Source organism: Sceloporus occidentalis, unplaced genomic scaffold, assembly GCF_023333645.1.
Source record: "Sceloporus occidentalis isolate IW3139 unplaced genomic scaffold, rSceOcc1.0.p SCAF_1, whole genome shotgun sequence".
In the NCBI taxonomy this organism is placed as follows: domain Eukaryota; kingdom Metazoa; phylum Chordata; class Lepidosauria; order Squamata; family Phrynosomatidae; genus Sceloporus; species Sceloporus occidentalis.
The window spans coordinates 97,031,387-97,058,303 of record NW_028316981.1 but is presented as its reverse complement, the minus strand read 5'-3'; the positions used below and the strand labels follow the sequence as shown (position 1 = coordinate 97,058,303).

The 26,917-nt window shown below is 39.6% G+C and overlaps 1 protein-coding gene across 1 annotated transcript in view; it reads left to right on the top strand.

The window, feature by feature from the left end:
- The window catches only part of PCBD2 (pterin-4 alpha-carbinolamine dehydratase 2), a 52,986-nt gene that overhangs the window by 6,106 nt on the left and 19,963 nt on the right, over positions 1–26,917 (top strand). Inside the window, exon 2 of the mRNA XM_089529800.1 lies at positions 6,733–6,864. Coding sequence (XP_089385926.1) covers positions 6,733–6,864 — 132 coding nt within the window. The remainder of the gene's footprint in view (positions 1–6,732; positions 6,865–26,917) is intronic.

Below are 26,917 nucleotides of genomic sequence, written 5' to 3'. Positions count from 1 at the left end.
TGATTTTCCTGTGCAGAAACGTTGAAGGGGGGAGTTGAATTGTGAAATAGCAAAGGCAAACAGTGTCTGGACATTGAAATGTCAGCATTTGATAAACCACTGAAATGGCTAATCTTGACCCATGTTAATGATTGCATTCTTCCACATGCCTGGTTTAAAGACTGTTAAATAAATATAAAAATATTTGAAATAATCTAGGAAGCCAGAATATATTTCCATGCATTAATTTGGTCAGTCTGCTGTTAACTCTGACATACGGCGAATTTATGTTGGGTTTTTCTAGGCAAGATTTCCTTGGAGAGGGTTTGTCATTCCCTTCCTTTGAGGCTGAGAGAGTGAGACTAGCCCAAGGCCACTCAGTGGGTTTTCATGGCTGAGTGGGGATTGGAATCCTGGAGTCCTAGGGCTCATTCCCATTTGCGTTTAACCCACTTTGCAAGTTGCATTGACACTGGACTGCTGAATTGATTCAGGCTGATGTGTAGTTCCCACTATGGAAGTGAATTATTTAATTATTCCATGAATTTGTGTCTTTTTTGACATGATTGTCACTAGCTGGTGAGTGGGAAAGGGAAGGGGGGAACCCCTTGGCATGGATAGAAATTAGCGGTACTGCTTTTGGGGGGTCTTATAAGGATGTCCCCAATTCCTCTGGGTTTCTGACTTTTCCTGGGTGTGTGTGTCTTGGGTCGCCCCTTCACCAAAGTTTGGCTGGGGTACCTGCCACTCTTGGGGGGTCTCTGCCAACACTCAAACCACTATGCCACGCTGGCTCTATATATTCTGTAATACATAACCCTTCATGTTTTTTGTACTCCTAACTTTGTCACCTGGCCAGATTTCCCCAAAACCTGGGGTGGGATGGGTTACACCCCTCTGCCAACCCCCTTCCATAGTCCCTCCCCCCAGTACAATGTGATTCAGATCCAAATGGTCATTCCCATTTGTTGAACACGCTTGAACACAATTGCGAACCGATTCTTTTCAAAAGAACCACCAAATGATCCGTTTTCACAAAAAGTTATTCTTTTGCATTTGCCTTGCTTCACCTCGATTCTGCATGATTGAAACGGAACGCAGTTGGATCTGAAACCGTTTCCAGTGTGAACGAGGCACATGTAACTGATCAGCAAATTGGTTTAAATCACAGTGGGAACAAGCCCCTAGAATGCGTCTACACTGTAGGAATAATGCAGTTTGACACTATTTTAAGTGCTGTAGCACCATCCTATGGAATCCTGGGATTTGTAGTTTGGTGAGGTATTCAGGCTGATCTGTCAGAGAGCTCTGGTACTTCACCAAATTACAATGCCCAGGATTCTGTAGGATGGAGAATAATGTAGTGGTGTCAAACTGCATTATTTCTACTTGTAGATGCATTTCCATTCTTTCACTCAAACCATTCAATCACATGCTCTCTGTTCTGCCTGTATATGTATCTTTAGTAGCTTTAGTAGTTTCATAGTTTCTTTAGGCCTCCAAATATTGTTCAGCATGGATGACAGATGGAGACATGCACGTCCACCTTCTAAATCACAGCCTCTTCTGGAGCTCTCAGGGCAGAGCTAGGGCCAGGCTCAGGTTGAGGTTGAGGCTCCAGCTCAGCCTCAGAGTTCTCCTCTGAGTCCTCAGCCAGGCTGGGCCTGACACCACCCACACTCTGCCCTTGTAGGAAAAGGTCTGAAGAGGAGCTTTAAGAGTGGCTGGGTAATGTAGCTACAGTCTTCCAAAAGGTTGGAAACTCATTGCAGTCTGGAAGTAGCCATTTTACTGTCTTGCAACATAAAGAGGAGGAAGGAGGGGGGGGGGAGGAGGAAGCAATATTAGCACCTTTAAGGCTAACTGGTTTTTGCGTGAGCTTCCATGGATAGAAACCCACTTTTTTGGATGCAATACTGAATGGTATTAAGGCCTCAGGTATAAAGCATATTTATACACATGAGTCTGTGTTTTTGCTTCCATGAATCACTTTGGCTGAATTCAGCAGTCTGTGGTTTAAGTTCTTCACGCCTTTCCCATCAACATTAAAGAATTTCGAGGTCAAGTGGGCAGTGGCATCTGTGTTTCCATTTTCCATGCCTATAACTTTTTAATCCCCAAAGAGGTGAAGCAGGATTCAGAGGGCAGTGTGAAAAGAGAATGGAAAGATGGCCAGTTCTTCCTATTTATCTTCAACATCTTTACCTGTGTTTACTGTAGACCCAATAACATTTTATTTACCTCTACTAGGAAAGAAGACTTTTAAATATTATTATAAATATATTATAGGTAAAACTTTACACATATAAACATGCATTGAATGAGTAAAGACAGAAAAAAGCACATTTCCCTTAAAGATCAGTAATTAATTTTTTGAAAGTGCATGATCTGATCAATTACAATTTCCTAATTAAATTAAAATTATCATTATTACAAATTATTAATGGACAAGTCAGAAATATAATTTGTTCTGGGCTTCAGACTTTACAAAACTGCCTTTAAATATACAGTACAGTTAAACTGGCTAATAACTTTCTTTGGCCACTCTAGTCCCCCCACCCAAATCGTACAACATAGCTGAGTATATCTATTCAGTGTGGCATAATGGTTTTAGCATTGGACTACAATTCTGAAGATTCAGGGTTCAGTTCCCTACTTGAACATAAAAATCCACTAGGTGACCCTGAGCATTTTCTCAGCCTCAGAGGAACTGAATGGCAAACCCCCTCTGAAGAAACATGCCAAGAAAACCCTAAAATAGGATAGCCTTAGGCTGGGTCACCATAAAAATGACTTGGAGGCACACAACAACAACAAAACATATTAAATACATTATTTAAACTGTATACTTTGACGAAATGAGAAACATTCCATTCCTGTCTACTGCATTTTGATGGCTGATTATATTCCTTGCAAAGTTGCTTTATTTTCAGTGCTTTAAAATGCTTCAGGAATGTAATTGTGAATATAATTATGGGATAGCAATAAGATCGAGATACATATATTGTTGTCTTATACACTGTGACTTTGTTTTTGTTTTTTTTAAGAGTTCTATTTATGTTAGTCTTGTTTATTTTGGTCTTGATAATTTTGTAATAAAAAGCCTCTATTTTCTTTGTCTTGAAAGAGGAACTATTCAAATTTGAAATGCAGTGCCATCTGGCGGTCAAGACAAATACTTTGTATGACCAGTGGCAATTTCTGTATATGGTTGAGGGTTCAGACATTGTCCATTGTTCCTATATATCTGAGTGTGCAGCTGAATTTTAATTTTTAGTTGTTCCAAATGTGTAACTAGTATTTTTAAAAAAAGATACTTGAAATGCTAATTTGCCCTTAAATAGCCTTGATTGATTTAGTCTTTGAAGAGCCAGTGGCTTAATGGGAGGGTTTGGGGTTATTTTAAATTAATTGTATAAGGAGAGTAAAGTAGATTATGTCTAATGAGATATTAAAGCCAGATTAGAATGTATGATAGTTCATAATAGTGTTTGCAGCAATATTTAATGGAGTGTTGTAATGATTGAATGGCTGGAGGATACTGGAAGAAATACTTTATTTAGAATATGTTGTTGTTGTTGTTGTTGTTGTTCATTATATAGTGCCATCCATACACATGGCCCAGAATTCCCAGAGTACAGATTTCAGGTAAAAAGCAGGTCAAAAGAGATAAGAGCTGTAAGATAAGGAGGAGCTAGGTTATGTAGGGCCTTGGCTGTCAGCAAACACAGCCTGTACTGAATATATGAATGAATTTGATAATTAGATTCTGCATTTAATGAAGTAGATTAAGGTCCAAAACACTCTGTAGAGATAATCCAGTTTGAAACCACTTTAACTGCCCTAGCTCAGTGCTAAGGAATCCTGGGAATTTTAGTTTGTTGTGTGGCACCAGAGTTCTCTGACAGAGAAGGCTAAATGTCACATAAAACTACAGTTCCTAGTGTTTCCCTAAACTTACTGAAATCAGGTTTCTTAAAGTTCAGAGTGCATGTATTTTGTAGGAAATGTAATAAAAAAGAGGGAACTTATTTATCATGTGGTGGACTTGTGCTAAGGCCAGAAAATATTGGACTCAGATATGTTCTATTATGGAAGACATTTTGAAGTTTAAATTCGAATCAAAGCTGGAACTTTTCTTATTGGGGTTGATGGATGAATAGATGGAGAAGAAATATGGAGGAATTGTCCAGTCTATGGGTACAGCTACTAGAATTCTCCACATGCAGAAGTGGAAAGATGTGGATATTCCATCACAGGAAGAATGGCTGATAAAACTAAGATGGATAAATTGCTAATTTTGAGTAGAGTGGGACGTCTATAAAAAAGAGTGGGACATGATAATTGATTTTATGAGAAAACTTTGGGGGGAAATAGCAGTTTTAGGATTTGAAGAATAGTAAATGGAATAACATGCACAAGTGTACCCTATACACACACAGTCTTAGAGGCAGTAGAATATTTTGAAAATTAAAACTGACCGCTAGTAAGTTGGAAATCATATATATTCCCTTTTGTGTAGTACTTTAGTTTGTGTAATTTGTATGTGCAGTTTCCCATAGATGTTGTTTTATATTATTAAAAGTTATGTGATAATAAATACACACACATATATATGTATTTTAAAAGTATGCATATGCATCTGAGAAGACTTTAGTCTACGAAAGCTCACACTGCCAACTTATTTCTTTCAGCTAGTCTCAGAATGCCCATGCTATCAATGCTGGGTGCCTCATTCTTACCTCAGAGTGACGTGCACCTTTAGTGGTGGCATTGGGCAATGAATAATGACCACAAGTAAAAAGGCAGTCACCTGTTGTTGCTGAAAACTCACAGCAAAAAGTGTGTTTATAAATTTCAGATCAGGTGGAGGAAGCATTGAATCAGGTGTGGGCGACTTGAAGACAATTGACCCACTTCGGGTGTTTGGCCCCACATTACATAAGCAGGACACATGGAGCCTAGGGGGAACTTGGGGTAAAATACCCATGTAGACAAGGCTTATGACTATATTTGACTTCCTCTGTATAACAAATACTGGGAGAATATGGTATTCCTTGCCTACGAAAACCCTATGAAATTCATGGGCACAGGCAACTTGAAGGCACATACATACAAATGCTACTCTGATTTCAACAGTATGTTTATGAATGATCAGCTACGATCCTGCATTGGGAGATGTAGCTACCAATCTCCCGTCTATCCACCCCCACTTTCTTTTCTCAGCTACAGTTCCATTTCTTGCTCAGGGGAAAGAAGCAAGAGCAGCAGACAGGTATCAAGCTATTTTCCTATGGTTAGATGCATAGCATCATCCATACACAAGAGCCTCTGGGGATCCCTCAAAGATCACTGAAGATGATGTCCTGGTTCCATGTCCAGCTATAGGGAGATGGCTAGATGTTCCCACCAACCAGGAAAAAGCCAGATTCATGGAGATGCAGCTAAGAAAGGGTGTGTGGGGGTGATTTTGTTATGCAGTTGATAAAGAATTCTGACCTCTCTAATTCTGTAAAAAATCTGACCTCTCTAAAAAAAAAAGAGTCGCTGTGGTGTCAGTCTGACTTACAATTCACTGACAGGATTCCAGACAAGTTTGAGGCCTTTTCCCCCACCATTTTAGAATGAGTTGGTTAAGTTTGGGGTAGTTTAAAATCACCCAGCAATGATCACTAGCATAATAATACCACACAAAAGACCTTTTTGAACATATCCTTAGTTTTTTGGGATGGGCTGGAGATGGTGAATCCACCTGGATACAGTCTAGCCGACACTGAACTTCTAAAAGGTATGATGAGAAAAAGTGAGAGAAAGTAAACTGCACATGCTTCTTTTCCACTGAAACAAGTGGGATTTGAAAATATTTTAACTGGCTGGATCATGTCCACAGTTTCTATCCCCAACTCCTCAGCTTTAGAATGCTAATAGAACTCTTTTGTGTATACTTATTCAGAAGTAAGTATTATTGTATTCATTGGCATATATCCAAAATGCTGAAATTGATGGCTTGTGGTAGAATTGAGATTTCCTCCTGCAGCCTGCTCCAGTCCTGAAAACTTGCTATAGAAAGTTCTCTGTGGCCACCAAAGGTTAAAATGGGTCCATGAATGGTATGTTCAAATTGGATTCTATCCAATGGTGTTTACTCCCTAGTCACCCAGTTTAGAATAGCAGGCTAAGCTGTCTTAATTTAGATGTTGTCCGTGTATATATTTTGTTGACCTGATACCTTCTTTTTTGTGGTCTCTGTGACTCACACTTGCAGCATTTGCTGGGCATGTGTAGAATGTTTTCTCACTTTCTACAGCTAAGTCACTGTGCATTCCTGTTAACAATTTCATAAGAAGTCTGACCTCCATAATAAACAAAAAAAAGTAAGTTGCAACAATGTAAATCTGATCTAGGTCATTGTAATTTACCAGTCCTTCTCATCTGTTACACTTGCAGCAGTGTTCAGGATATTCTTTTTTCTTCTTTGCTATAACCCTTTTCGCTTTAAATCTTGTCAGATTTTTAGTTGTTGGATACTACTGGAATTTTTTCATTCACACCAGGAATGTGTGCTGCTACTGAGGTTCATGACCCCCAAGCCAGTTTTTAAGAAATGTGTATCGTGTGGCCAGAGCTTGGAAAATTTTGTTTGTAAATGCACATGGCAGTATGATAGGGCATACATTCTCACTGTTGATAAGGAGCAGAACTTTCTAGCTTGGTTTTTTTAAAAATACATTTTCTTTGTCTTTCCTGCCATAGTCTTCACAGTCTCATTGGCTGACCACAGAAGAAAGGAACCAGGTTTTATATGATCTCAAAGCTACAGGTTGGTCTGAGCTCACAGAAAGAGATGCCATATACAAGGAATTCACCTTCAAAACATTCAATCAGGTAAACACATCATTCCTAACAAAAAGAAAATGTATTTGTCCTCATTCTTGTTTGTACTTCATCTGCCACTGAAGACTGCTAAGTCAGCTACTTAGTAGTGAAACACAATTACAATGTTGTAACACTGTTCCATCCTTGAAAAAGAGATTTACCCTTTTTCTTTTATTCAGAGTTCCCATTGATTTCATTGGACCTGTGGCCAAGCTTGTATATTTAGCATTGCAGCCCTTAACACTCCCTAATACCTTCATCTTTAACACATGATCTAAATCCAGGGGATCAAATACACACAGGGAACTCCAGGTAAAATTAGAGAATTCCCAACATTCATTGCCAGGGCTGGGAGAACCCGGTCCTCCCTTCAGCCCCACCCAACATAAATGATTGCAAGGCATTATTAGAGTTGAATCCACAACATCTGGAGGACACATCCTGTTCTCTGGTGCTGTGTATTTGGAGCTGCTTTGCAGTTTTCCAGGCACACTTTCTCCCTGATATAAAATAATAGACTCTTAGCGTTAGGAAAAACCACAAGGCCTGTCTAGTCCAATCCCCTGCCATGCACTCTAGAAAGATGCCCTTCAGACCTTCAAAGAAGGAGAGTCCACCACCCTCTGAGGCAGTCTGTGAACACCTGTTACAGTAAAAAAGTCCTTCCTGATGTTTAGGTGAAATCTCCTTCCTTATAATTTGAATCCATTGGTTTATGCTGTACCTTCTGGAACAGTAGCAAATAAGCTCACTCCATCCTCTATGATCATTCTTCAGATATTTAAAGATGGCTATCATGTCACCTCTTCTCCAAGCTAAACATACCCAGCTCCCCAAGTTGTTCCTCATAAGGTTTGGTTTCCAGACTTTGATCATCTTGATCACCCTTCTCTGGACAGTTCCAGCTTGTCAATATCTTTCTTGAACTGTGTTACCTAGGGTTGGACACAGTTTTCCAGATGAGATCTGACCAAAGCAGAATAGAGTGGCACTACTACTTCCTTTGATCTGGACACTGTAATTTTGTCTGCGTAGCCTAGAATTCCATTGTCTTTTTTGACTTTCGCATCACACTGCGGTCCACTAAGATCCCTAGATCCTTTTCATATCTTCTACTGAGAGGTCAGGAATCACCGATCCTATATTTGTGCATTTCATTTTTCCTGCCTAGATGTAGTACCTAATGTTTATCTCTGTTGAATTTTGTTTTGTTAGTTTTGACTCAGATTTCCAATCTATCAGAGTCATTTTGAATTCTATTCTTGTCTTCTAGGGTATTAGGTGCCCAACCCCCAAATTTGGTGTCATCAGTAAATTTGGTAAGATTGCCTTCTGTTCCATCATCTAAGGCAGTGATGGTGAACCTTTTAGAGGCCGAGTGCCCAAACTGCAATCCCAAACCCACTTATTTATTGCAAAGTGCCATGTCCCTCTGGCTTTCTAGTAACAAACTCTGGCAAACTCTGTGCTGGGGCGATGGCACATGTGCCCACAGAGAGGGCTCTGAGTGCCAACTCTGGCACGCGTGCCATAGGTTTGCCATCACTGATCTAAGGCATTTATAAAGATGTTGAACAACATCGGGGCCAGGAGAGAGCCTTGAGGCACTTCACTAGTCACTTCTTTCCAGGAAAAATTAAGCACTTTTGGGGTTCAGTCTGTCAACCAGTTACAAATCCACCTAAGAGTAGCACTGCTTAATGCACAAGTCACCAGCTTGCCTGCCAGAATATCATGGGGTATTTTGTCAAAAGCCTTACTGAAATCAAGATATACTAAATCCACAGCACTTCCTTGATCTACCAAGCTCGTAACTCTCTCTCAAAAAAGTGATTAGTTTGGCATGCCTTCTTTTTGAGAAACCCATGCTGGTTCTTAATAACCACAACATTCCTTTTTATTTTTATAGAGACTGATTGTTTAATTATCTGTTCTACAACCTTTCCTGGTATTCATGCCAAAGTGATTGGCTAGTAGTTGCCTGGGTCCTCTTTTTTTCTCATTTTGAACATGGGGCTTGGAAATTAGACCTTATTTGAATTCTGGCAATAGATTAGGGTTCTTTACGACACCAGAGGGCAGTGGTCTAGTTTAGCACATGCAAGATAAGTTATGTGGCATTATGTCCTCCCAAGAGAGACATATGGCTTGAATGCTCAAGGGGTAGTTTCTCATTGCTTTAGCCCAACAACTGTCACCACAGGCAGTAATTTTACTCACTGGTAAGGCTGCTTTGTGAACTTGGATTAAGAAGTTTACCTTTTTGTTTCCCTTCTTTACAATATTCTTGTTGCTTTTGTGTGCCTTCAAGTCATTTCCGACTTATGGTAACCCTATGGTGAACCTATCATAGCAAGATTTGTTCAGAAGAGGTTTGCCATTGCCTTCTCTTGAGGCTGAAAGCATGTGACTTGCCCAAGGTCAACCAGTGGGTTTCGCGGCTGAGCTGGATGTTGAACCCTGGTCTCCAGAATCATACTCCAACACTCAAACTACTACACCACGCTGGTCTCTCAATATTTCTATTTTATCAGCACTTCCAAAAATCTGTGTGTGTGTGTGTGTGTGTGTATGCACATGTGCACATACATATGTCCATGCTTGAAACTGCTATGTACCACTGTTGCAATGTGGGTTGTTAGTATAGTTTTAAAGGAAGAAAAGTAATTTTCTACCTACAGTGTTTTTCTTCATGCCATTAAATTTTCTGTTTACAAAACACAGTACAGCTATTTAACAAAAGTCAGGCAGCCAAGAAGTATAATTTCCTCAGTGATTTCTACCATGCTTTTACAGATGGCATAAAATAAGGTGTTTAAAAAGCTGACAAGTTGAACTGACATGAAAGGCATTTTTTATTTATGTGTTGCAGATGATATTGAGTTGATTGGTCTATTCCAGGAAATTTTGTAGCTTTCATAGATAACACAAATGACACAAGATACATAGAAAACTGTGACATATGATACATAGAAACTTGTGGCCAGGTTTTGAAGACTTTGTGTATCAACAGATGTTAACATATTTTACTTCAAAATTTTGAAAGCCTACGGGCATAATATTATTTTGCATATTACTTTCAGTAGCAAGAGCAAAGGAGAGTTTTTTTGTATGTTAGAGTATATATGGCCGAGAATCTATCTTTGAAGTAACAGAATTGAGGATTGATTGTTCTGTAAAACGGTGGTTAAGAATTCTGGCAGCCTTCACAATTTTTAGTTTATTATAAACATGAGCTAGGAAATTTTATGCTCAAACCTCAATACAGGAATGTATTGACATTTTTATATAGCAAGCCATAGGGATGTCTTTTTTTGTTCTTTTTTTGTGAAAGTAGTGCTGTCATTTCAGTGAACTATAATGGGTAGTACCCTACTTCTACTATAACATTACTTTCATTGTTCTCCTTAAAAAGTTGATTAAATACAGACATGATCTTGGCCTGAATAATTCACATCTCAAACACATTTGGCCCATGTGGCCATGGATTTTTTTTTTTCTCACAAGAAAATCCCATCTCTGTGAGTGGAAGTTCGTGTAGATGCATATGGATCTGGTGGTATATTTTTAGTATAATAAATATATTCAGCATATATATATTCAGTGTTTCACATGCATTATGTAGTTGTACTCTATATAATAATCTTAAGGTAAGTTGATTTTATTATACCCTATAAGGGTCTGGGTTCTTGGATTGAGAGCAAGTGGCGTGCCAAAAGTCTCTGAGGGAGTTCATGGCAGAGACAAGACTCAAATTATGGACTTATGATTTATGGCTCATTTTTGACTGACTCTTAGTATTAGTAGCAAGTAAAGTAGTCCCACTGAATCAGGGGAATGTACATAAGTCTTCTCTAGTTGGGGCTACCAATAGTGTTTAGGCCTTTACTACTATGCAGAGATTTTTCTATTGATGCATAGGAAAACTTGAACCAAGAGCTTTGATTCCAAGCTGAAATACTTGCGGTGAGTTCAACAAAGAGTCTTGTGGCACCCTGAAGATATTTTTATTTGGTACAAATGTTTATGGATTCCAGCTTATTCCATTAGGTGCATGGGGTCCATGAATATTTAAGCCAAATGAAACTCCTTAATCTTTAAGGTATCACACAAATCTTGGTTATTTTTGCTGTGACAGACTGATTACAGCCTCCCTTCCCCATCCCCCAAATTGTGGCAAATTTGGTAACTTTTGATAGAATGTGTTATTGGTTCTTCTTGGTCCCTCATGCATGTGCGTATTTGTGCGTGATCACTTCCAGAAAGGAATAGGGAAAATGAAATTGAAGAGAACTGCTTAAATGTTCCTTTTCTATATAATTTCTGTATATAAGATGTTTATATATATTGACATCTCTCTCTCTCTCATGGACTGAAATACATGTACAGGTATACCTCTGTTAATAAAATAGATATGTTCCTGGGCACAGAACATTTAGTACTACAAGCAGAAATGGAAAGAATAGGGATAGGTTCTTGCATCACAACAAAGGAGTTCAACATAGTTTGGCAGACTTTCTATCCAGAACTAACACTTTGCACATGTAAAATGGCAAGCCTTACACAACTAAAGAAAAACATTCTGAGACTACTAGAGGCTACTTAGAGGCTTTGTTCAAAATGCATCTAGGTATGATTTTCGTTTTGCCAGCCTCTACTTTTCTTATGGTATACATTTTGGTGGTCAAATCTTAAATCTATGTTTTTTTAACATGATGGAAGAGGTTTTTTAACATGATGGCGAGGCTGGCTTATTTGCTCCTATTTTCTCTTTCTTTTCCTGTTCATGCATGCTCATAAGAGATTCTGGAGACAGCTGCTGTTTACCTTGCCTGTTGTGGGCAGCCACACAGAGTTACAATAGGATCCTTTTCTTTGCTGATTCAAGTTTCTATTCCATTTATTTTATTGCATTTATTATTGCAAACATGCTGCTGCAAATATATGAAGTCCAGCCTTCCTTCATCATGTTCCCACTGCTAATGCTGCTAAAAATTCAGCTAGATAGAGGAAAAGGAGGAAAAGAGAGACGAATGAGCATAAAGCCACTTTGCGAAAAAGAACTTCTTTGTCAGAGGCTTTGTTAACTGGAGCCCTGTGCAGACCAGCCTTAAAGGCCGGCTTGGGGGATGGAGTCAGGGCATAACATCCATATGACGCATGCCCCGATTCTACCCCCAGGGCGGCATAATGCTGTGTGCTGCTCATGGCACTCCTCTGCCACTGTGCCCCCACAATGCAGCACCAAAGGAGTTCCGTAAAGCCGTGGCTATCATGCCCTTTGCAAGGCACAAAAAGGGGCCGCTTTTTGTGGCTCCTATTTGTACCCTGCAAAGGCCAGATCGGGGCTGCGGCGTGTGGTTGCTGCAGCCCCGATCTGGGTGTAATAGGGGCTGCTGGAGGCCTCCCCTCCAGCCCCTGAGGTATGCCTACATTACAAAATCCCCACAATAGTTCATTAAATGCATTTTTATAGTAGAATTCTGTGCAGCTTTTATTGCTCTCAGCGTCTTTAGCAATAGGAAGTACATTTCTATACCGCTTATCAGTGCACTTAAGCACCCCCTAAGCAGTTTATAATGTGTAAGCTAATTGCTCCCAATAAGCTGGGTACTCATTTTAGCGACCTTGGAAGGATGCAAGACTGAGTCTATCTTGAGCCCCTGGCAGATATTGAACTCACAACCTTTGGTTTGTGAGTGAGTGGCTGCAGTACAGGCATTTAACCACTGTGCCACCAGGGCTCCTAAAAGTTCTTTAAAAGGTATTTCAAAGATCTAGAGTGGAGAAGGTCAGCTTTAGCAAATTTTTGGAGATGAGACTGCTCTACTCCGCATCTACACCACCTCAATTTATTTCTCCATGCATCTCATCCTACCTTTTCAAAGTGGTCATCAGACACATCTGGATTTCCTCACAAAAATAATTGCTCTCAAATTTGTGGGATTGGTAAAGGTTTTTTGCCTTTTTGTAGGTAGCATAAAATATAACTTCAGCTGAAAGTGTTGAGAAAACACAATTTCTTGGTTTTGTAAGTTGTTATCGATGTTCCTCCATTCTCTTGTATTGTCAGCCAGATTTCCTGTTTATTTTGGCCAAATAGCAACAGAAGAGAAAAGGATATTTGGAAAAGACGGCACATGTTGGGGAACTGGACTACTTGAAGGTGGCTGGACTACTTGAAAGCAGTTTACAAAAACTACTGTGTTTAGTAAATAACAGCTTTAGGTTAAAGGCTTCATTTAGGTTTTAAAACAACTTTTCTGTGGCTTTTGTCTTATGGGAGCAAGTAAACTGTATGTGAGTATTAGGATTACATTTAATATTTAAAACAAAAAATTCTCTAGCTTGATTTAAAAAAAAAGGTTGGATGATTTGGTTAAATATTATCCTTGCTGAATACATGAACAATAACTTAATGGAGTAAACTGCATACAAGCCTCAGTCTAGTTGTACAAAATGATAATACATTTGAGGAATCCTATTGAAATGAATAGAGTTCATTTCATTCAGAGGGGAAGCTTTTGAGTTGTTGCGTACACATGAGTTGTTTCATTCTCATTTATTTTCAGATCCTGAATTATAAGAATGATAGCAAATATCTCTTAATCTTGTCACATATATGTTTTAAGACTTAGACAATATATGGAGATGCCTTCAATAGCAAATTAAACAATAGTTTTGGCATTGAGGGCTTTTATGTATATTTTTAGTTGTTTAGGCTTGTTTAATCCCCTTATAAACAAGACTGTCATTATTCTGCATGTGCTATGCAAAATGTATTACTATCAAACAATGTTTTCTTGCTAATATCTGCACCCATTCTTTTAAAAAGCAATTGTCTGTTCCTCACAATTGGGGGAAAATGTTGGAAAATATGTGGATTGATGCGTGATTCCTGCAACATCAATATGGAGCTGCAAAAGAAAGAAGGCAGAACAGATGAGGGAGAGACTTAGCTCTTGTAAATTCACTGAGACCTTAGCACAAAAACTGGAGAAAGGAGAGTGTTGTCTTGGACTCACTGAATGGCACTTGAGTGATGCTCCGCTCTGTGTAAGCTGCTAAATAGTTGGTACAAGTGGGAAAGTGACCTTTTCCCACAGCACAGTGAGAAATTATAGTCCAGCAGTGAGATTGGGTCCCTTGACAGGTCTGTTTATATGACTGAGGAGTAGACCGGAGAAGAAACATCTCACTCTTAGATCTGTCCTTCTACCTCCTATCACTCTGGGAGCCAGACAGCATACCAGGTAGTTCACTGAAGGGGTGATCCCAGCAGACAGTGTGGAGATTTCTCTTGCCACTATAACATTAGGAAGAAGAGCTGGTTGCTCTCCCTTTCTTCACCCTTCATCTGGTGGCAGTTTAAACAGGAGGCCTTGGTGATATGGCTTGTTTTCAATTCTCAACCAAGTCTATCAGTCAGACATAAGGGATGTTACTCAGGGATTCATCCTGCATGGAACCTCTCAAACAAATTTTGCAGAGAAGAGAGCAGAGCAAAAAAAAAGTATGTTGCTGTAGCTTATAATATGACCAATACACAGTGAATTATAATTTTCCTTAATAGAAGGAAAATCTTACACTGTCTTGCTACATTATCTTATTAAGGGATTGTGTTTGGAGTATGTTTTATTCATGTCTGATAAAACTTTGCAGTGGTGCTCCCTGCAGAAGACAGCCTTCAACTTGCTTGGCCTTTGCGTGCCCCTGGCTAGTATTCCAAACTTAGTAAAAGCTGTCAGTAGCTCAGTCTGTGTGTCTGTAGGGGGGGGGATGCTTATGCCTCAGAAACTTAACAGGGTTTCCAACTGAGTATCTTGAGTATGCTGTAGGATTTTCCTTTGCTACACTTATGTGTGCATTTATCTAGAAGTAAACCAGTATTGTGTAGTGGTTTGAGCATTGGACTACATCTCTGAATACTAGGGTTTGAATTCTTGCTCGGCCATGGATACCCACTGGATCAAGCTGGGCAAGTAACACTTTTTTAGCCTCAGAGGAAGGCAAAGGCAAAACTTATTCTAAACAAATATTGCCCACAAACCCCCATAATAGGTTCATCTTAGGGTCCCCATAAGTTAGAAACCATTTGGAGGCACACAGCAGCAACAACAATCCCCATTTAACAAAGTGGCTGAACTCCTTAGAAAACATGCATAGATATTTGTGGTTAATAGTTTCTGTTCCCTATTCCCCAATCCTTTTGCCAATAGAAAGCTGACACGGTGGCAGGTTGCAAAAGGTAGTCTAGGTGCCTACCAGCAAGGGTATCGTTAGTGTGGACTGCACGGGGTAACATCTTGGAGGTATGACACCTGGTTGGACCCTGCTGGCAGGGATGCTGGATGGACACCAGCAGCAGTGACACCATAAACTCTTCTCCATTGCCTTGAGCTTTCTTGACTTCAGCGAAGAGAGCCCAAGGCAATCGAGAAGCTTAAACGGGAGGTAGCAGCCATGGTGAGCCAGCTGCAGCCCAGGATGCGATGGAGGAAGTGGCTGCTGGGTGGGAGCAGCACCCCACTCCCACTAGCAGCCTCAGCGAGCAGATGGCAGAGGCAGCCACAGTGGGTATAGGGGGACAGCTGCAGAATGTGCCAGTCATTTTGGATGGGCTAGGGAAGCAATCAGGATGAGGAGGGCAGATGGCAAGACCTCTCTCTCCCTGCTGCTACTTCTCCTTCCACTACAACTCATCTTCCGTCCCTGCCAGCTCTTTCCCTAGGTTGCCTCCCCTGGAGTGGCTGCCAAGAGGGTCACAACATGAGTTTACAGCACTGGGGTGACACTGATCCTAGTGACACCAATGCCTTCAAGGGCTTTTTATGCCCTTTATTTCCACCCTGGAACTTGTCCTACTACAGTTTCTTCTGCAGGTTAGGAGACCCTCCACAGTGTCATTCAGTATAGTGTGAATGATTGCTCTTGATGTGCTTGAAGTTCTTCTAATCTCAAGTTATTAATTCTACAAAACCAGAATGACTGCAGTTATGTAAATTTTGTGAGGCTGAAAAAAACTTAAATACAGAATGTAAAAGAGAGTTTGGTTTCCTTCCATGTTAAATGCTCAGGGACAACCAGCTCTACTTATAAGTCCAGCATTAATGGTGAACTAGATAGACATTTCTCTTATTTATGGTGGTCTTCATACCTAGTGATGGCTTCTTGGCATGAGTTCTTTTTATATGTACTTAATTAAGGGTATGAAGGGAATATTTACCAAATTTCTTTTGAGCTAGAATTTTTTGGCACTGGTTTTTAATTAATTGGCATGTTGCTAGAGTCAGCTATTCCTTAAATGTAGGTAAGCTTGCTGTGTAATACTATTAAACACTTGAGAACATAATCACTTTGGATCTATATGTTTTTTTCACTTTCTCATCACATTGCTTTGTCTTCCCTTTTGATCAAAGTCTAGAAAATTTGTTTTTATGGTCATAGAATATTTCATGCCTGTCTTGCTTATTTAATCTTTTGGCTCTTTGACTGAAAAATGTCTACGCCTTTTAATGTACTGAAAACATAATATCTTTTAGCTTAAAATCTGCAAACTTAAAATGAATTTTATGTCAGATATTTGGTTATGGACCACATCTCTTGCTTTTTATATGCCACACTGGCCTTGTGTTTCCCCCTCCATTGTCTGATAGTGAGGTCATTTCTAGTCCTCTGAGAAATTTTATTCCCAACCAGATGCGGCTCATATATTAAAAGTAGCACCTGTGGCTAATATCACAGCAGCTTACCATAAATTTACATGGTAACCAGGATTATATCTGTCAAGACTGTTAGAAATGTCTAGATTTAATTTGATTTCCAGTATTGAAGGGGTTCTCCCAACATTTTGTTTCATAACTGTATTTTAAAAGTTTTAAAAATCACTCTGTGGTTAAGTTTTTATGGCACTCCCAGCACCCATTAAGTTGATTTGTTAAATGGAGGTCGGAGTAATGCAACTTGGCTACATTATGATCGGAAACAAATGCATTTCTGACAGATTTCATTCTTGCATGTGAATCTTCTTGGAGGTGTACCAATATTGGTTTCACATGTAACTTGAATCAGTTGTGTTTACTTTCCAAGAAGAACACTGCAGAACTAATAGTAGTGCCTGTTCTATTTAAAATGTTCATGGCATTTGGTAGATTCATTGCCTTAAAAGATGTTGTTGACTAGTAACTCCCCCCCCCCCCTTTTTAGACTGTTGCACTTGATTACCTTTCGAATGAGTTTTATATCCACCTAGGTTAGACCTGTGTTTTTCATATGCTCTTGCCTAAGCTGCCTCATTTCCCATTATCCTCTGAGTCCTCTGCCATATGCTGTGATTTGTGCACCTGCAAAGTTTATAACAGTATTTCGTTGGGTAGTTAGGTTGATGGGTAACCTCCCTACATGTAGGATAAAATAGTCAATTCAGTATAAATCAGGGTTATTTATGAGCAGTGTTGAAAAGCAGACGAAAATCTCTGCATTTGAAAATGCTGGTTAAATATTGAACCTCTGGTTGCTGTGCCTGCTTGGAGTTATTTCTTTTATGAAAAGCTAATGGCAAAATTTCCAGAACCCAGACAGCAATTCACAGGTGCAATTGTGGCTAGATCATAGTGCAAGAGTAGATTGGTCATACACATCCAAGCTTACATCTTATAAAACATATAGGTTCTGATGAGATGAGATGAGATTCTTTTTTGGTGTAAAGATCTCATTGGTGTATAACATCCCATGCTGCCTTGGGTCCTGTCCTGGAAGGAAGGTGGCATATAAATAAATAAATAGACTGAATAAATAACGTGAAGTCAAAGGCTTTCATGGCCGGCATCCATAGTTTTTTGTGGGTTTTTCGGGCTATGTGGCCATGTTCTAGAAGAGTTTATTCCTGACGTTTCACCAGCATTTGTGGCTGGCATAGATACTAGAGCATGGCCACATAGCCCGAAAAACCCACAAAAAACTATGAGTAAATAACATTCTTGCATCTCACTCAGGAGACCAGAGGGCAATATTTTAGCTGTGATACTTGGAAACTTTTCACATATTCATGTTTTTAACGTGAGTTTAAAAGCTGCTTATTTGTATGATAATTAAATGGAAGTGTAAGTTTAAGATTCATCATGACTGAGATTATGCATTGTCAACGTAAGTACAATGACAGAACTCCATCATCATACTGGTGATGATGCCACCCTCCCAAAACTGAATGTTTCAGCCTGACAGCACCTCTACTGAAGCATTTCCAAGGTGCTGGAGACCTGGGTACTGGGATGTCGGCAGCATTCTTCTGGTCATGGACAGGGTGACCAGGCGCCTTCCTTTTCCAGGACATGTCCTACATTTCAACCTTCGTTCCAGGAGGAATTCTGGGGACCAGTGGCGTTTTGCACCAGGGTGTGACCCAGTGCGGGCCAAAAGGGCTCACCCTCAATTCCCTGCCTGGGGCGGCTTTACGCGTATGTAAAGCTGTGCCAACAGGGAGGAAGGAATGTCTGGGGCCTTTCCCTCTGCTGTGTGCTGCAGCATGTGGCAGGGAAGTGTGTGTGTGTGTGGGGGGCACTCAGCCGGATGTCACCCCTCTTCTAGGGTGTCACCCGGTGCGGTCTGCACCCCCCCACACCTCCCAGTGACACTACTGCATGGGACACATTGCAAACAGGCAGGTGGAAAGAACCCTGAGGGCCCTTCCACAATCGCTTTTCTCAAGGCATCCCATGATTGGGAGAGTGCTGCAGACATCATTTCCAAGCATCTTGATCTGTAGCTCCTTGGAAACACTTTAATTGCGGTGCTTCCAGTCTGCAGAGGTAGATTTTTGGGGTCTCATTTGGTCATTAATGACTGTAAATGTGATTCCCCAGCCATTATGAGATCACTGAGTCCATCTTATGATCTTGTAACTGTCGGACAGGATGCCAGCCCATGTTTCCTATTTTAAAGAGAAGACTAGGAAGTTGCAGTAAACCTAGGCTGCATCTCTACTGCAGATATATTGCAGTTTGACATCACTTTAACTTCCATGGCTCAGTAGTGTGGAATCCTGGGATTTGGGGCACTAGAATGCTTTTACAGAAAATGCTAAATGTTTCAGAAAACTACGCATCCCAGAATTCAATAGCATTGAACCATGGCAGTTAAAGCAGTGTCAAACGACATTACTTCTGCAGTGCAGAAATAGCCCCAGTCAATGTAATCTGTTTTTAAAAAATCATTTTATTATGATGTTGGCATTTCCCTCCAGTAATGTCAGAATTTTCATGTTACATAGGTTGTTGCATTCAGATGTGAACCATGTCTGGCATCCTCTTGATTAGTCCCAACTAGAGTAGAGCCATTCAGACAAGTATTGCATGGTGACTCAACACATAGATAAATCTAATGGCTTCAGTGGATCCTTTCTTCAGGACTAAAAGAGAATTTAGGTCTACGTTTGTCTTTGTAATTTGAGGTGACAATTTGCTTGGCACACAAGATGATACTGTAAACTTGTCAGTACATTGAAAATGATATGAAACCATAAGGGATAGAAGTTTTAAGAAATGAAAACTTCATCAGCTGCATAAAGGTGGATGGTAAAAAAGGAGGTTCATAATCTCCATGTTGCTTTAATTTTGTGGAAGACTTCACTGTAACTGCCTTAATTGATCTAAGAAAGCTATTTGTTTAACTTGTTATAACAGAAAAAAATTAGAAATAATACTGTATGTCTGTCTGTTTGTACAAGGAACCAGAACGATGCTTAGTCAGGAAACAGCCCTGTGTGTTGGAAATAGTAGGGATGATAAGCTAACTTTGAACCTGAGGTTTTCACATCTGAAACCAATAGTCTGCACAACCCTGGCTGCCTTTACTCTTCCCTTGAATAAGATATATGTGTTGTGTTATGCCCATATATATTCTTGTGTGTGTGTGTACAGATGGGTGTTTGTATACATTCTCCTTCTTTCTATAACAAAGATTCTCTTGGAAAATTTAGTGCAAGTATTACAAACTCTGATTTAGGCATGTTAATCCTGATTTATCCAATGTAAATAGAGTCAGGAAGTTCCATACTGTTTGGTTCTTATAAAAACAGATCTTTGAAAGCACTAAAAGGGTAGTGTAGATTTATTAACTATAACATGCTATAATAATTATTGTACTGTGGATTTTAACCTAAGTATGTGTGAAAATCTTGGCCAAAATCCAAAGAACTGTGTGTCTATCTTTGCTTCTCTGTAGGATTTTACACTTTTTAAAACGTAGTTTAAAAAGCATTAGCCTTTGAGGGAATCCAGTATGATATTGTGGTTAGACTATTGATCTAGGATTGCGGAGACCCAGGTTCAGAACATGATTCTACTGTGAGGTTCACTGGGTGATCTTGGACCAGTTTCTTTCTCTGTCTCAGGGTTGGTATGAGGACATAATGGAAGAAGCAGAAAATTGTATCTGTTGACTTGAACTCCCTAAATGAAAATCAGGATATGAAAGCAACATATTAGATAGTAGTCTTCATCCTGTGCAGCACTGCTGCTCTTTGTAACTTGGGACAGTTTCAAACTGAGCTGTGTCATCTTTTGTATGAAGGATATTAAAGTAAAATGTCCCACTAGTTCTCTGATGAAATAGCGTGCATTGTTTTTGTCAGCTTATTTGGAAGGGCTGAAAGAGATGTATTTGTATATAGTAAATTTCATGTGCTGGTTTTAACAGAAACCTTTAATGAGTATTCATTTTATACTATACCTTTCCATCTTTAAATGAGCCTCAAAGTTTGTGGTTTCAAGTCACTAAGTATCTCCTAGTTACTGGCTGTGTGACTGCTTTGTAACTTCACAATTCATCATTACACTAAAAAGGAGGACAACATATGGTTAGGCCAATTTATTCTTAATTTGAGATGCTGAATACTTGTAAGATGACTTGATTAACTTACAGAAATTTGAAGTTCTGCCTTGTCTGAAAAACCCATCAGTGTTTGTTCCATCTGTACCATGTATTGTTTTCAGCTGCTTTGTCTCAGTTGCATAAGTCTGTATATGACTTGTATTGGCTCCATTTTCCAATCATATTTCAATTGGACATTTATTTTTGAAAAATGTTAATAAACATTTTGTCTTGTAGATGTAATGAACACTTTTGGATAAATATTTGGCATTTTGGACATAACGTTTAGAGCAGCGGCTGCATCTAAATCTCTTTAGCAGACTTCATGTACTTTGATATTTTAGCCATGAACATGTTAATAAAAACTGTATGTAGCTTTTCCCCCTTGCCTTCTCCTTGAAAGCATTTCATAAAAAAATAAAATAAAAATTATACTCTGTAATTAAACGGACTCTGGATGGTAAAAAAAAAAGCATAGGGATGGCGTAGGTGGGGGTGGAGAGAAAAACTACAATTATACCTATTTTAAAAATTAACCGTTACTTGCCAAAAGAACATCAAACCCACTTAGCGGACATCCGTTAATCCAGTGGTTAGCTGTTTCAGGCTTTAATGCACACTGTTTTACACGTTAACGGTTTTGAAGTTCCAGGCCAAGGCTGACCTTTCACATCTGCTCCTTTCACAGTAGGAATCTCCACTTACTGCTTCCTGTCAGAGTGGATTACAGTGACAAAGTGCAGAGCCTGAGCTGGCTGCAATTTCGTTTTTGATCAGAATTATTTCTTTCACAAACAATCACATTTGCTAAAATGTTACATCTGCTCTCAAAAAACCCACTGGCAGCTCCACAGTTTATCAGTTAGGATCAAGTACAGGTTCCTTTTTTCCCCCTTTCTTTCCCCCCCCCCCCTTTGCATAAAGCTGTAAATCGGCCGTATGCGCCTTCGGTGGGACTCTGGTTTCCCCCTTCCCCTTCCTCCTTATTTGCTGTTTTGATCTATTTGTTTTGGTGGGGCCAAGCAAGAAAATTTATCCATATATCACAGTACCATGAATGCATTTAAAATCTGAGGAGAGCTTTGCTTATTTTTTTTTCCTCTAGGAATGAAGGACTTCAGTTCAGCATTTCAATGTTGGATCTAGATCTTACAATATGTTACAACCCTACATCAACCTATGTCTGTGTTTAATATACTTAGAATAATTCTGCTGATGGAAGTGTCTGGTAACTAATAACATTTTGATTTGTAAAAGGAGTCTGAAGGTTAATTTCCTGTGATTGGATCTTATTTCCCCAATGAAGATGCTAATAGAACAGGGTTGAGTAACTTCCCAATTTTGGGGCAAGGGGGTGCTGCATTCTCTTTCCTGGAACCCATCCGGAGTAAGATCTTACTTCCACCATAAATCAATCCCTTCCCCCCCCTCTATCTCTCACACACACATACACACGAGAGTATGTACCTTGTTTCTTAGCAGAATTGCACTTCTGAAACCTCCTGTTAGGAGACAAGGTATATGTGTACCATCTGCCAGGCTTTCCAGCACCACCATTGGGATTTGGACAGCGGTGGGGGAAGAAACATTAGCATCAAGGTACTGGGGAAGGGGACAGAGGAACAACTGTTTGCATGTAGTCTGCCGGTACTGTGATGCTGACCCATGTGATTCTGACCCATGTAGTAAAAGAGTTTGAAATGGGCTAGTGCCTGTATGCATACTAAAGAGGTCACATTGAAATATTTATAACATCTCAGTTGAGATGCCTTTATGAGATTCCTAGAGAAGTAACAGCCTCTTTCCATTACAAAGCAACAATGTTAGCTTGGAGTAGAGACTGCCATACTTATTTTTCTATAACATCAGAAATGCAAAGGAGAAGAAGCTGCATTACACTGTGGAGTGCAAGGTACTTAGCAAGTTCCTTAAGGGGTCTAAATTTGAGAATGTTGCCTTGTTGTTATCAGTCCCGTCAATCAAGAATGGAGTCTCATGGTGGTAGGGTGGGGATGAGATGGGAAGATGAATGCCAAGGAATCTGAGAATTCAAAGATATAGCTGTGTTAGTCTGGAAAATCAGTAAGCAAAGGGATCTTGTAGCATCTTGGAGACTAAGGGGAGTAACAGACCACGCCCAAAGGGGTGGCTTCAAGCCACCCCTGAGACAGTCAGGTTGGGGCTGTGACAACCACATGCCACGACCCCAATCCAGCCAGAATCCGGCCCAAATAGGATTGGGGCAGATTGAAGCTTCCCCATCACTGCTTCAGCTGAATTCCTAAACGCCACACCCCCAAGTCACCCCAAAGCTCTCAGTGTATAATCGTCAGTGTGACTTCTGGGTGACTTGGGGCACGACTTTCTTCTTTCTTTCAGTTAATCTCAAAGGTGCTACAAGATCCCTTTTCATAAGGAATCTGAGGTAAGATGCTAGGGCTTTCAGGTTTGCAGGCTCTTTGTCTGGAGGCAGTAGAAGGACTCTCTGCTCATCCTCAGGATAAGTCTTGTTGTATTGAAATGTGAAAGCATTTCCCTGATGTGTATTAGGGAGAGGAAGAGAGATTGCAATTTGAAGCAATAGACAGGAGAGTGGGAGGAAGGAGGGAAAGGTAAAAGCTCTTGGCCTTTTTGGGGATCAAACATATGATCTTGGTATTATTATCACACTCTAAACTAGGGATTTTGAAACTTTTCTCCCCCACGGGCAGGGTGAATGATTGATGTCTACTGATTATAAAACAGCAATGCAAGGGTGGAGCCAGTCACAAAATGATTGCAACTGCAAGTGAAGATTGGCCTTGATATATAATATCTATTTCATCTTTATATTATATATTATATAATTATTTTATTATATATACAAATATATTATAATATTTTATATATTATATGTTTATTAATTTCTAAAGCCCTATTTTGCCATTGCTTAATTCTTGGTAGCAATGATTTCCTTGTAGGAAAATTAAAAAGGGGGAGTGGGGAAGAAGAATCTAGGAGCACCTTTTAATAATAATAATAATAATAATATAATTTATTTATATTTCATCTTTTCCTGAAGGAATCAAGGTGGATTACAAAACAAGAATAACTATAAAATACAAGAATAAAAATGCAAAGTACAAATAATAATGCATTATGCTATCCCCTTACACCCCCCACCATTACATAATAATAGAACACAATAACAGTTAAAGTAGTTATACAAAAAGTTAAAAATACATAGCATAGCAAATAATCAAAGCATAACATAACATAATAATTGATAAGACAATCCCCAACTCTCTCCTGACAGCAAAGTCTGAAAGTTTAGACTGATTCATTTACTATGGCTCTGAGTCTGCAAGATTTGAGCAGGGTGGTTGATGATAGGGTTACTTGTACATCTCTCATTCATAGGATGGCCATAAATAGATTTGATGGCAGTTAATAACAACAAATTCATAGATTTCCGTTCACTTCTTTAAGTGCATTGAAAAAGAGGATGGAAATCCACAAAAGCACATACTAAAATAAATCTCATCTCAAAGGGACTGGACTACTAGATTCTTTTCCTCCTACATTTTATGTTGAAACAGGCTACCTCAGCCATCTCTTTGAAAACTGTTATTTGTTGCAGGAAATTTCATGATGCAGCTTTCCTCAAGTTATGCCCCTTCCCTGCAAATGCAAACAGTGATGGCAAAGAGCTGAAAGCATGCAGCTACATTGACTTTAGAAATGCCATGACAATAATTCTAGGGCTATTGGTAGGCAAGCATTACTTAATGTGGGTTCTGTCTTAAAAACTTCTGATCCTTTCTGAATAACTGGATAAAAACATTTAGCATGAATTAGAAATATTATTGTCAGAATAATAATACCTAGTATAAATGAGGTCAGCTGCCCAAGAGTAAAAATTGTCCTTTATTTTCATGACATATTCAAGACATTTCTGCTTTCAGATTTTATCTGATATCTTCTATAACTCTGAGTAGATGGGGCCTTCTCACCTCCCTTTGCTCCTGCCTTCCTGGCCATTAGCCACACAAAGTCCCATGTTATCCCATTCCTTCTGGCCTTTTCCAAGTATGCTAGGCAACATGTACCATTCAGGTACAGAACAGAAGTGATGAGTTCCATAGTCTAACATGGGCCAGAAATAATATTTGCAGTACTAGCATTCCCTGGAGAGCTGGCATGGTGCAATGGTTTGTGTATTGGACTATGACTCTGGAGACAAGGGTTTGATTCCCACCTCAACCATAAAACCCCATTATAGGGTTGGCATAAACCAGAAACAACTTAAAGGCACACAACAACAACAACAAGCATTCCCTGACTTACTACAGGAGGGAGATCATGCTCAGCTCAGGGCCAAATGGTTTTGCCTCACTCCCAGGTGCCAGGGGAACTTCACAGAGGAATCCCGTATCTGTAATCCTAGATAGATACCCAGCAGGTGGACTGGATAAGTTGCTGTCTATTTATTGGCAGTAGAGTCAACCAGTGCTTGGACCTGGACCTGTTCTAGGGCCAGACATCATCAAGCTGTATCCCAGAAAGTTGTGACCTGTTTTGCTCTGTCAAAGTCATGATCACTATCATCATCATCATCATGCTGCCTTTCTCCCAGAGTGGGACTCAAGGCAGGTCACAAAAAGAAATCAATTAAAATCTACCCATGCAGTTTTAGAGACACTCAAAACTATTACAACTAAAACAATGTAAAATTATTAAAAAACATACAAATGTTAAAAAACAAAACAAAACATACACTTCAAATAAAAAGCCCCCCTGGTTTTTTACATATTATATTTTACATACACCCCAATTACATATTAAAAGTTTGCTTAAACAAAAGCATTTTTGCCTGCTGGCGAAAGGAAAGCAGGGATGGGCCCAGCCTACTCTCCCATGGGAGGGAGTTCCAGAGAGGGAACAACCATTGAGAAGGCTCTCTCGTGTCCTTACCAAGCGAGCCTGGGATAGTGGTGGGACTGAAGGAAAGCCTTCCCCAGAAGATCGTAGAGTTCTTGCAGGTTCATATGGGAAGATAGGGTCTTTCACATGTGTTGTCTGTATGCTGTTATATGTAAGTAGAGCCTCACCAGCCACTGAACTTACAAAAACCACAAGCACATACTTAGACACAAATAAATAAATGGGATAGATAGAAAAGCAGACAGACAGACCTTTTTCATAACCAAGCACAAAAGGTTTTCTAAAGGGTGCTGTATAAAAATGTGGTTATCAGTCAGTACTTCTAAGTGAAGTCTGTGAAATATAATATTTGTCAAACTGATGGAGGTTATTTGCCACATTTTAAAGTCCTATAAATAAGCAATTCCTTAGTCTTGTATCTCATAATTAGCGCAGACCATCCTTACACCGATCTCTCATGTACTGCCAAGTTTCAGATCAATGTCAAGCCATTTCTTGAGGAGAAGCCATAGAAGTTACCACCCCCAAACTGTTTTTCATAATGGTAGACTAGTTCATCTGACATAGACCTAGAGCCAGACTATAGTATTGATTACCAAAGAAAGATGTTGTTTTAAAAGACTTGGTAGGTCTGATTTTTGCTTTTCTTCTGTAATTGCATGCTTTCAGCTCTTTGCAATTACTGTTTGCATTTGCAGGGAAAGGGCATGATTACAATAGAGTAAAGCTTGTGGACTTCACTTCCTCTAGTTACCCCAGCCAGCATGGCCAGTGCCCATATCAGCTAGAGCATTCTGGGATTTATCGTCCAAAAGAAAATAACATTCCTGAGCTCTGTAACTGAAGACACATTGGGTTTACTATAGTACTGCAATTTTCTTAGGGTTTAGCATCATCAAGTGTGCTCTGTTTGATGCAGGAGCGACATTTGTTGTGTAATGCAGAATATTCAGGGGAGTAAAAATCATGAGGGAAAAGTTCAAAAGCACATATTTGAGTCTGTCGATTAAAAAAGGGCTGAAAATATCTGGTTTTCTTTGCGTTTATAGTATAGCAGTACTTGAGAGTGAGTTTGATGGAGTAACTTTATCACTGTGCTTTTGAACTGCACTGAGACGTTATTATTTAAAGCAGCTGATTGTTCTAACAGGTGTTTGCTGCTTAGAATTTATGGAGTTGTGCAGTTAAACTCTCAGATTGAATGTATTGGTTTTGTGCTGATAGTTTATTCATTTTGAACAGAAGAACAAATACTGTACCACTATAAAGG